This window comes from Paramormyrops kingsleyae, chromosome 4, assembly GCF_048594095.1.
Source record: "Paramormyrops kingsleyae isolate MSU_618 chromosome 4, PKINGS_0.4, whole genome shotgun sequence".
NCBI classification, from domain to species: domain Eukaryota; kingdom Metazoa; phylum Chordata; class Actinopteri; order Osteoglossiformes; family Mormyridae; genus Paramormyrops; species Paramormyrops kingsleyae.
The window spans coordinates 31,386,490-31,398,448 of NC_132800.1; the positions used below are offsets into that span (position 1 = coordinate 31,386,490).

Genomic DNA, 11,959 nt, shown 5'->3' on the forward strand with positions numbered 1-11,959 from the left:
GTGTAAATAAACCTCAAGGAAGCCATTCGCAAATATTCCAAATGAAAGGCCTTTATTACCACTGAGAGTGAGACTGTGCGGCGGGCAGAGTGAGGCGTGGTCGCCGTGGTGAGGCGTGATGGAAGGCCCCGCCCACTGGCCTAGTGTGGGCCGCGTGTTCCCAACTAACTTGTGATGCTTAGTGTGGTGATCTGAGGTCTGCACATGAACATATCAAAAAAAAAAGGGTGGATGCTCATGAGCGACAGGTCATGCTTGGCGACAGGTCACGCTTGGCGACAGGTCACTCTTGGCGACAGGGCACCTGAGGCGTGTGTCTGCTGGGGCTGCAGCCCCTCTGTAGCTATGCTTCTACTAACTATTTAAATGTTTTAGGAACAAAGTGTGTTTTGACGGAACCTGATGCTCTTGACTCTCCCCGGTTTAGTCTCTACTCTGTTTTTTACCCCCCTCCCCCCCCCCCCCCGCCCCCCAAAGGTGGATTTTTCTGCCTCCTTTTCTCTTACTGTCCCCGACTAAATCAGTCGTCTGTATCCTGACACTTCCCGTCAGTCAGTTCTCTGCTCTCCTTTTCATTTTCTCTGTCCACCTCCCCTCCCCCCTTTCCCGTAAAGACCCCCATCCCCATCCTCTCCCCCGTCTCTGTCCCTGTCAGCCGCCATCCATCGCCTCCTCCTTCATCTCCTCACCCCCCCCCCCTCCTCTTTCTGTCACCTCCCCCTCCCCCATCTGTCACAGCGCGCTGAGGTCATGACATGACCGCGACTTCTGCCGGGACACACGGCACCCCCTCTCCCTCTCGCGGGGGTAGCGGGGCACCAGGCTGGACAGGAAGCGCTTGGCCTTGGTGGTGAGGCTCTCCCTGCGGCTGCCGCCGGGGCTGTCGTCTCCGGAGCCCAGCGCGGGCCACTGGCCCCGTGCCGCCCGCACTGCCCCCTGCAGCAGCTCGGACGTGCGGTGGTCCAGAGAGGCCGACATCTCCAGATACTGGCCCTCGAACAGCGTGGCACTGGCGATGGCCTCTGGCACAGGAAGACAGGAAGCACTTAGTTCACACACTGAGGACCAAACGCAGCTATTTAGACATAATTAATCTAATTCCCCTAAATGAAGGAAGCTGAAAAAGTAAACTTTTATGGACCAATTACAACTAGCGACACTGTCTGGATCATAGAAGGCAGAATAGGGGACCCTGATTGGCCATGTTGAATAATAATAACAATAATAATAATAATAATCATCACCATCATCAAACGAACAAAAAAACAAATAAATAATACACTTATTTTTAACTCCCAATAATACGGACTGTCAACATAACATTCTTTTCTCTGCTGTTATACTATCATTACTAAGAGATAATAGTTTAATTGTGCTTTGTATTCCTTGCATCGTCTGAATTTTGATGGTACATTTTAGCTTCCAACCCAACACAATGAGTCCACCACAATGCCTCATGCTGAGTGTGACAGCCCTGTCAGTACAGTACGTCTGTAAAAGCTGCTTCCCAAGGTGACGGGGCCCCGGTTTGGCAGGAAGAGGATCCAGGAGCGATCCGAGGATGCAGGTGCTTGCTCGCCCCTTTCTGGCGGGGGCTCTCTCTCCGGCGGCCTGCCGCATCTGCGCCTCAGCGTCACGCGGTGCCGCGAATCGCCGGAGTCGCCGGGCCGCCGCGTTTCTCGCTGCGCACGTTGCGGTTTCTTTCAAACGTGCGTCGCGTCGGACAGTGTTGGAGTAAAAATGCGTTGCGTCAAAATGCAAGAAATATCCTTCGCAGTGAAGTAAATTCTTTTTTTTTTCTTCAGTAAAACATACTGCTTTTAAATGACTATACTTCGGTACTCAAAAAAATGGAAAAAGACACATAGACGACACGACATTTGCGAAAGCCGGTGCTCTCCGTCGATCTTCGTCAGACGGTTCGGCCGACACCGAGCCGGATCCGAGGCGGCGTCGCGGCAGTGACACCCAGCTGCGTGTTTACAACTGATTTCAAAGGACATAATCACCAGCTGAGCTCAATGGCGGCCGTCACCGTGTCTCTTAACGATGAGCGTTAGCCGACTCCGGGCATTTCAGCTCTTTTTCGTTCAACAAATGGTCATTTTAAAGCTTTGAGAGTATCGACTGCCTGTATGTCTGGGTACAAGCGTTCAGCCCCAGACCAGAACCATCAAAGAAATGGAGGTAAAGGAACAGGTGTCTGTTCTGTTCCGCACTGGCTTGGGCTTTTAAATAACTTCCTCATTTCTGCGCAGTGCTGCTCCCAGTGCGCTCTCTGTTGTCAGGCACTGGCAGTGCGCGTACAGCACTGAATATAATTAGCACCTCCATGCCAAGCTGTCTTCTGGTTCATCCTCCTGCCTAAAGCTCATATCTGAGGCCTTAAGCCAACAGAAGGACTCAAAAAAGAAAGAAAAAAAAAAAAAGCCGGAAAATTTCACCTCGGAGAGGGAAACGAGATTCACACGTCGGCCGCGGCGACGACGGAGGAGCAGATCTCGGCCGCCTGTGCGCCCCGGCAGGCGGTGGCGCCCTCTATTGTTTTCCTGTCACTCGCCCCACGTAGCCGAGGCTGGGGCCGTCTCTCCCGCGGATGTTTCCGGAATCCGCCGCCCTACCCAGCTTTCCTGCGAGAGCCACCCCCAGAAAGGCTGCAGCCTCCCAGTACCTAGTGTCCCTGGACGTCGATCTACCATGAAACTTAGGTCCATGGGGGGGGGGGTGCAAGGGGGCGGGATTGACAACAGGGGACTAGATAAGACAAGCGTGGGGGGGGTGAGGATCAGAAAGAAATGGAAGCAGGACATTTGCCGGGGGGGGGGGGGGGGGGGGGGGGGCCCTGGGTAGACAGCAGGAGACATCAAACCTGAGCCAGCAGGGGAAAGAACTGAAAATGAGTGCGGAGAAAAAAAGAGAGAATAGCATGAAGCCATGAAGCCATGGAGGGTTGATTAGACAGGAGATGGAAGAGGGTCGCACCTTCCGTGGTGACCTCGCGTGACCTGACGAGGTCGCTCTTGTTGCCCACGAGGATGATGGGAGTCTGAGGCTGGGTCTCTCTGAGAAGGAGGCGGAGCTGGGCGGTGCGGTGGAAGCTGCGCCTGTCAGTGACCGAGAACACCAGGAGGCAAACGTCGCACTTCAGGGTGGAGAGGTCCTGCAAGACGAACCGACCAATGAGATCGTCAGCCACGGCACCAGCCAATGGGACATCAGCCATGGTTTCAACCAATGGGACGTCGGCAACCGCCTCTGCCTTACAGGGACTGCAATCTGAAACATTCATTTCTAATATTGCTTTTGAAGTATAATGACAGTGAATCTCGTTTTGATTTCACTGGATTTTGGGAGATTAAGAGGCTGACTCGCACACAGAAATATGGAAAGTGTTACTGTATACATGCATTTGTTTCCCAGTTAGAACTGGATATGATCTTGCTGAAAGTGAGGCAGCCTTTATTGCCCACCTCCTCTCTCTCCATCAGGAGCATGCGGGTGGGGGGGGGGCATGCAGAGGCCTTCCCTGGTGAACACCTGCAAATGGTGCTGAACAAAGACCCCCCAGTCGCCCACTGACGAGAGCCCTAACAGCTCAGAATCGTGCCAGAAAATTCCATTTCCCTGGAGAGCTGTAGGGGGGGTGGATTTGGGAGGGGGGGGGGGCTTGGGGTCTCAGTTGCAGTGATGTGGAAGGAACAGCGAATGGCCTGGCCACCTGGCTGCCTGTGAGGGGGGGGAGGGGGAGGAATAAGGTATTACCCAGTGTGAAGGCGAGCTGGTGCCCCCTGGAGTGGGGGGGGGGGGGAGCTTTCAGACATGCAAGGGGGTCCTCTCTCTCACACGTGGGGGGGGCGATTGATCCTGTGTTAATGCAGCTATAGTGGAGGAACAACAGAAACCCTCCCTGGAAGGGGAAAACAGCGCCCCCCGATGACAGCGTACAACAGGCCATCTGTGTGCCGCGCAGGGGCAGGCTAGCCTTCACACACACACACACACACACACACACGTGAGCTCACACACGCACACACAATTGTGTCATTGTGGGGACTTTCATTTCTAAAGCCTAACTATAATAATCATAACCGCTAACCAACCCTAACCTTAACCATAACTAATCAAACACAATACAAGAGTTGTGGCTATTTTAGTTTTTTGATTTCATTTGCATATTTTTGATAAAATTCAGGTTTATATTGTGGGGAACTGAAAACTGTCCTCACAAGCTGAAGATTAACAGGTTTTACCACATTTTAAGGACATTTGGTCCCCACGATGTGGTATATAAAACCCAGACACACAATCATGCACACAAGCCGCCCCAAGCCCTGTGTGTCCATCTGTCAGCCTGACAACATCCTCTGCCTGCATCTACTTAGGCCTGTCAGCCAGCATGTGCTATGCAGTCTGTACACAGTCAGCATGCAGTCAGTGTACAATCAGTGTGCATTGTGCAGTGCGTGTGCAGTCAGTTTGCATTGTGCAGTTAATGTGCAGTCAGTATGTGGTCATTATGCAGTCAGCACACAGACAGAGCACAGTCAGTATGTGGTCATTATGCGGTTTTACGCAGTCAGTATGTGGTCCTTATGCAGTTGGGACACAGTCAGTGTGCAATCATTGCGCAGTCAGTGTGTGATCATTATGCAGTTGGGATACAGTCAGTGTGCAGTCGTTGCGCAGTCAGTGTGTGGTCATTATGCAGTTGGGATACAGTCAGTGTGCAGTCGTTGCGCAGTCAGTGTGTGGTCATTATGCAGTTGGGATACAGTCAGTGTGCAGTCGTTGCGCAGTCAGTGCTCCACTGTACTGCTTCTCCTGTTATGCTCGATGGCCACAAGAGACACGCTTTTTGCACTAAACATGGGTGTCTTTTTAAAATTCAACGAGAGGCGTTTCCTCTTTAATTTAAAAAAAAAAAATTACTACCAGAAAAAGTTCTTTGAAAAGTGGTTAAATTACAAAATGAATGCTAATCCTATTAAGGATCGTGGGGGGTTTGCAGCCTATCCTGAACGCTATGGGTGCAAAGCAGGGAACAACCCAAAACCAGATATAATTTGCATGATATATTTAATTGAATGTCTTTAATTAAATGTATTGTACATAACAGATATGGTTTTTCACATTCAGCTGGGCTCAAACGTGAGGATGCAGGCCTGCAGGCCTGACCAGCCACCTCTGAACCCTTGGTTCCTCCCTCGTAGATTTTGGAAGACTTTATTCGTTTAATTTTGGGAAATTTTCAGAATCAGAGTCTGTACTGCACGGCCATCTACCTCTGCCCAGAGTAAAATCCTCTCTGTTTACTTCTTTGGACCGAGATAAAAGCAGCTAATTTGGCTTTTGCCTCGGAAATGAGACCAGAGGCCTCCCAGGAAGTGCAGCGGCAGGACTGACTGAGGGATCAAACAGACCCCGCCGCCTGGTCGTGGGATAACAGGAGAGCAGCTGGCTGGAAAGCGGAGCGTGTGCATGTTACACGGATGGCCGTCCTGCTCAATTAGGACACGTCTGTGTCAGATTGCAGCCCTACACCCTATGAAGGTCAGCAAAACCCAAATCCCGAAAGATGGACACGGCCTTGTGGACTAATCCGGAGCCAAAATAGGGCACGTTATGACGTAACCGAGCTCAGAATGACCTGAAAATGAATATAACCCACGTAAACTGTAAATTATAAACTGAATTATAAACGAGTTCTTCAGTCCAGCTGCTTTCTCTTCAGTCCTGTCTCCACTCCTGCTCACGTTTCTATGACAGGACAGAAGTGACATGGACATTGACCCAGACCAGTGGTCTCAGAGGTGGCCCAAGTGACATCTGATGCTCCACGTTATGCTAGTGAAGCGTGCTCCATGCTATCGTAGCGTAGCATCATGCTAGCATAGGATAGCATCATGCTAGCATAGCGCAGCAGAGCGTCATGCTAGCATAGCATAGTGACGCAGAAGGGCAAGCAGCTTTGGCACGTTCTGGTCCCGTTTTCTTCGATGCAAGGACGTGGGGTGGTTACAGGGCTTCAATTATTCATTCTGAAGTTTCAGGAACTTTCCGACATTCTGTGCTGACTGCCCTCATTTACACCCTATTAAATAAACATGAACCCGCATAACAAAGGAATTGGGTTAGGGAGGCTCGCTGACAGAAATACCGTCATGTGATTGTCGCAGCAGCACCACTGAGATAAATCAGCAGTACGGTCTTTTGAAGGTATAATATCATTCTAGTTTATATCAACGGCAACATTAAAATGATGCACATGCTGTATGTGTAAACAGATATCTTGGTTCTTATGGCACATAAGGCAGGGATGAAATTTAACCAGGGCAGTCGTAACACAAACAAAGTTAGAATCTGTTTGTAAGGCACGCGGTCACCCAAGTCTGTCGACTGGACAGGGATAGTAAAAATCATAGTTGATGGCAAAGTACTGGTTTGACATTGGCCATTGTGTACGAGGTTTCACCACCCCAAACAACAGAGAAGTAGAGCCGCACACACTCTCTCATTCAGGAAAGCATTATTTTCAGTTTTCAGGACCCAATCGTTCAAAATAATACAGAGATATTTCATCCATAAAGATGAATTATTCATTAATTCCTATGGAGAATTCATGATTTCCTACTGTAGTCAAAAAGAGCTTAAAAGGCTATAAGATACAGATTATAGATTTTAAATATGATGTACAATTAAATTATATTCTTTTTAAAATGTTAAATTATAATTAGTGTGTAATAGTTTGTGTCCTTTGTTCATTATACTTAACGGCGTCCTTTAATTTGGCCCAGAGGGGCAGGGCAGAAGGATACTAACCTGTTTCCAGTTGTCATAGACGACTATGCAGCTCTCCTCACCGTCCACTGTCACCATGCGGACATATCCCTCTCCTAAAAAAACAATCACAGCGATATGCTGAGGTCCTCACAGTGGCAAGACACCTCAAAGGGATAGACTGAGGTCTTCACAGAGACGGGACACCTCAGAAGGACAGAATGATGTCCTCACAGAGACGGGACACCTCAGAAGGACAGAATGATGTCCTCACAGAGACGGGACAACTCAGAAGGACAGAATGATGTCATCACAGAGACGGGACACCTGCAAAGGACAAAATGAGGTCCTCACAGAGACATGACACCTCAGACGGAGAGAATGATGTCCTCACAGAGACGGGACACCTTGCAGAGACATACTGAGGTCATCACAGAGACACACTGAAGTCCTTAACAGTGATTATATGAGCCACACAGACACACTGAGGTCCATACAGAAACAGGACACCCTTAGAGTCACCTAGTGAGGTCCACAAAGAAACCTTAGATTCACACGCATGGATCTTGGCTTGCACACGCAATGCTGTGAAATGTTATAGAGGGTCATTGTGTAAACAAAGAGATACAAAGATACACAGAACATGTACACAAACACACACGCACACACACACAAACACGTTTGCATTCATATTTTTGTGGGGACAACCTTAACCCCTACCCAACCCTAACCTTAGCCATACAGTAAGTAACCAAACAAAATGCAAGACTTGTCACATTTCAGCTTTTTGATTGCATGCACGGATTTTTTAAACTGAGTTTTCCTTTGTGAGGACCAAAAAAATATCCCCACAACATAAAAATAACAAGTTGTTTATTACACTGTGTGGAAATTTGGTCCCCGTGCTATAATATGCACATGTGCATGCGCACACACCAAAAACAGACATCATACACTGCATTCTGAGATGCTTCTCGCTGCTTCAGTGCCGGACTTTAAACTATGCTGGGTTAAAAACTACCACGCCCAGAATAATCATGGACATTAAGGTCTGTTTATACATAGGAATGGGAGGAACCAAGATTGCCATTCTGACCCCGGCAGGGGGATCAGTCTGCAGTGTCAGTCACATCCATTTTATCCCAACAGGAAGCAGTAAGGCACTTAACAGGAAGTAGGCTCAACTCACTGAACGCACAGATTGGCAGCATATCATAAGTGCACCAACCCTCTGTTTTGAAGCCATATTTCTGTCCTTACCTCTTATTATAAACCAAGAATGGCTCATTGTGCTACGTATCGACATACTAGCATGTTTAAGTTCTTGTTAGACTCACTGAATTTCATTGCGGTAGTAACCCAAGGAGATCTGAAATGTGTAATCTGTCAGTAATGGAAGAGTAGTGACGTGCTGTGTCTATAATTTACCTACGACTTGGCTATCAGAGTCCACTGACGCAGAGCGGTCAAACTCTCCGCCCAGAGCTATGGCGAGGGTAGACTTTCCGACCCCATTCTGACCCAGCAGCACGATCCGCAGTGGTCGCTCTGGACTGCCATCACCAGGCCGCGAAGTGGGGTCGTCCTGGCTGACGCTGAAGGTGATTGGTGGGGAGGACTGGCTGTCCAGCCCTGGCGTCCAATCGCAGTCATCCGAGACCGCCTCCTCTCGCCTCAGCTGGTGCTTGATTGGCAGAGGGGTGCTCCCTCTTCGAAGCGGAGGTGCGGCCGAGAGAGTCATGATGTAACCCTGAGAGGTGCAGAATTAACAGTGGGTTTGTGGGAAATAGTTCTGAAGGCTCAGGAAACAGCACAGTGCAGGAACACTACACTGCGAGACTGAGGAGGCTAATATACCGGAATGCCATTTTGTTACATTTCTGAGAATAAAATTACTATTGCTAACACAGAGCTCCACATCGCGCCAGGAAAAAAAACTACCTTGGCCCTAAATTTTTGCAGCATTTAGTAACATTTGTGCATACAAGGAGGCTGGACACAGGAGCTGAGTTATTCTGTACTTATTTGTGTCTCTCCTCTGTGAGTGTGCAGGGCGCCAGCACAGAGAAGGCAACTTGGCACATGATTCAACGCGAGTCTGGCACCAGTTCCTATAGGGAGGAAATGCATGCTGGTCGGGCAGAGGAGCCGCTGGCGTCGCCAGAGAAACAGGCGAGTTAAAAAATGTGCAAATACAGACAGATCAGGACGCAGACACGGCAGCTTGGGGAGTGGGGAGGGCAGCGCAGGATAGGGGCCCCCACCATGTGGATGGAGAAGAATACAGAGACGGTATGGGAAAGGCATCCAGAGCTGGACCCAGGTGTTAATATACTGTCACCTCGGCGCCTAGCGCACGCCGTGAACACGGCGCTGGGTCAATAACCGATCGACAAAGCCGGCATTGCTAAGCGGATCACGGACGCCGTTATGCAGTGTGAAATACATGCATAAAACAGCCGAACGGAGCCGTGTTTACGCCATTTACACGATGCATTTAGGTTAGACGCAAAGGTGAACTAGATGCTTCGACTTTATGGTCTTGCCTTCAAATTCCCCTTTATTATGTGCCACGCGTTTTGCATCCAGTGGTAGAAAATGCTTGTATTCCCATAATGGTAACTGAAGAAGCCGATCTCATTTACTGCGCGTTCTCCCCGGTCTGGGTTACCCGCATTAATATTAATACCACAATTAATCAAGCGCTGGTGCGCCTGCAGACGCGGGGAAATCAGCCGGGAGGGAAGGGGGCAATTACAGCAGTTGAAAAGAGGCAATCAATTAATTAAAGCCTTACAGTACGTGTCACGCAAAAGAGCACCAAAGACAATCTGTTATCAAGAAGATATTAGTTATAACCGTAATTACACAGCCGGTATACAAATACACATTTTCTTGTAATTATAAATATAACATTGTATATATAACAACACAACCTGCACGACGAGAATGTAGTGGAAGGCAGCAATAAGTACAAAAACTTGCTCAACTTTATAAAAACCCGAAGTGATGACAGACAAATGTTACCGGGACAGATGAACGTTTGCTGCCACCATTCCCCGAGTTTGGGTCATGGGTGGGTAAATGCCGGAGTAGCGGGTGTACTGGGGACCCCTATAATTCATAATGCAAACACGCATCGTGAATTACGAGCACAGATACCCTCCAAATGATTTTAAAAAATCCCTTAATTTTATGTGACCCATACCTCCCACGCCCTACTGTTTTAGTAGACCACCTCTTTGTTCAGTCGCTTGACAAAGCAGGCAAATGAAGACAAAAATGGTATTCATAACCTAGAACAATAATTCAATTTTAATCCTGGATTTTTAAAAAATTATTATTATTTGTTTCAAAGGACACTGCCGCTTTTCTGGTGCTGTTTTTCAAACACTGCACGGACACACTCAAATCATTCCGCAATTCTTAACCATTAGTGCGATCGAAATACCTGAGTAGCACTATTATTCAGTCGCCTTGCACGGAAAGCCCGAAGCCCGCAGATAGCCCACTTACCTGCGCTCACAGCGGCAGACTACAGCGCATACCGTTTCTCCTCTGTCCACCTCTGCCTCTTCTTTCGCTCACCCTCTCTCGGTTATTTTGTCATGGCACAGTAAGCATACCGTGTGTGTGTGTCTGTGTATGTGTGTCAGTAGCACGTCGCTAAGTGTGCGATGGCTCGCACTCCCCCCCCCCACCACGTCTGCATTAGTGACTCACAGGAAGAGGGACTCAGACCGACTCTAACCACTATCACGTTTGTGCATTAACCCATATTGACATTTATGTTTATTTATAACGGGTGATGGCATCGAATTTCATTATTTACGCGCCAGATTGTCGGAGGTCATTTAACTGAATATATGGGCTATCAAGGTGTTTTGGATCAGCAAGCAAGTTTTTGTTTTTTTACCCCCACCCCGTTCTTTACCTTCGCACCATCGGGATTGCAGGACATCCATTTCGCCGCCAGGGGGAAGAAAAACCTTGTTTTGCCGTAAAAACGCGGGCCATCTATCAATATGGCAATTTATTATACGGACAGAATTTTAATTACGCCTTGGCTAGCCTTGACCACACAAAAGAGCTGTATTGATTAATAAAATTAAAGTATGATCATAACAACAAATAATAACATCAACAATAATAATATATTTATCCAATCATGGGCCACGGATCTGGGATGGGGGATCTTCGGAGCAATCGCGAAAAAATGACCTACACACAGGGGCGTACCTAGAAAGTCTGGCCCTCCCTGACAACTGTTTCTTGGGTCCCTGGTTATATCTGCAAAGCAAACAGACAGATGCAGTTCACAGTCCCGTGCCTCCGTCCACCTTAAAACTCCTCGTCCGTTTCATAGTAACATAGTCAGTTTGAATGTTAAACATTAAAAAGTGGAAATGGAGATTTTATACTGCTTTACTTTCATTTGCCACGTAATACACCAAAAATATTCCTGTTAAACATTGGGAGCTGTGAAAACTGCAACACCCCCATTTCTTGCTTAACATCACTCCTCTAAAAAAAGCTGAGCTTCCAAAACATGCCCAAATACCCCGGGGGGGGGGGGGGGGGGGGTACAGGTTCCCAGGGAAAACCCTGTGGGGGTCACGACAAAAATAGTCACCCAATCTGGTCCTGGGGGGGCCCTAGACAGTCAACGTACCGGGAGCAGGGAGGGAGCAAAAATGTGGCCTGTCTGGGGTCCCGGAGGAGGAGGGGGGGAACATTAATTTAAAGGACCCCTCCAGAAAAATTGAGCCTGGCATTGAAGCTGAGAGGATTCCAGTCGAAAGCGCTGGATCGTCTCATGTTCCTGAGCTCCAAACTTAGAACAATTTCTTCATTAAAAATTCCAGTCAAACAGCATAATGAAGGATGTAATCAGAGCATGAAGTTTCAGACAAAAAAAAAACAATGCCGGTCTAACCAATGAAAAAGGCTGCCAGGTGACTGGATAACAGGTGACTGGATAAAGGGTGACTGGATAACAGGTGATTGGATAAAGGGTGACTGGATAACAGTTGATTGGATAACAGGTGACTGGATAACACAATCAGATGTGTCAGAAACTGCAGCTACACCACAGAAAAAAAATGCCTCATATGGGCTCTGTTTCTTTTAATTTGAACAACAGCATGGCCTGGATTTAATTATATTGGAGATGAATTTCGAG

The 11,959-nt window shown here is 48.2% G+C and overlaps 1 protein-coding gene across 1 annotated transcript; it reads right to left on the reverse strand.

Annotated features, from left to right (window-relative positions):
- Positions 1 to 706: 706 nt before the first annotated feature.
- On the reverse strand, positions 707 to 10,467 carry rem2 (RAS (RAD and GEM)-like GTP binding 2). Its single transcript, XM_023832567.2, has 5 exons — positions 10,294 to 10,467; positions 8,206 to 8,527; positions 6,820 to 6,893; positions 2,983 to 3,160; positions 707 to 1,022 (listed from the first exon to the last, which is right to left on the reverse strand). The coding sequence occupies exons 2-5, from the start codon at positions 8,516 to 8,518 to the stop codon at positions 733 to 735; spliced, it is 855 nt and encodes a 284-aa protein (XP_023688335.1). The 5' UTR covers positions 8,519 to 8,527; positions 10,294 to 10,467; the 3' UTR covers positions 707 to 732.
- Positions 10,468 to 11,959: the final 1,492 nt, after the last annotated feature.

What these genes read in the sequence shown, in the direction of transcription:
- rem2 (XM_023832567.2), bottom strand. Translation starts at nt 8,518, where the DNA reads ATGACTCTCTCGGCCGCACCTCCGCTTCGAAGAGGGAGCACCCCTCTG. An exon ending in CTCTGATAGCCAAGTCGTAG is followed by an intron (nt 6,894 to 8,205) that starts GTAAATTATAGA and finishes TTGTTTTTTTAG; the next exon opens with GAGAGGGATATGTCCGCATG. An exon ending in TCTATGACAACTGGAAACAG is followed by an intron (nt 3,161 to 6,819) that starts GTTAGTATCCTT and finishes TTCGTCTTGCAG; the next exon opens with GACCTCTCCACCCTGAAGTG.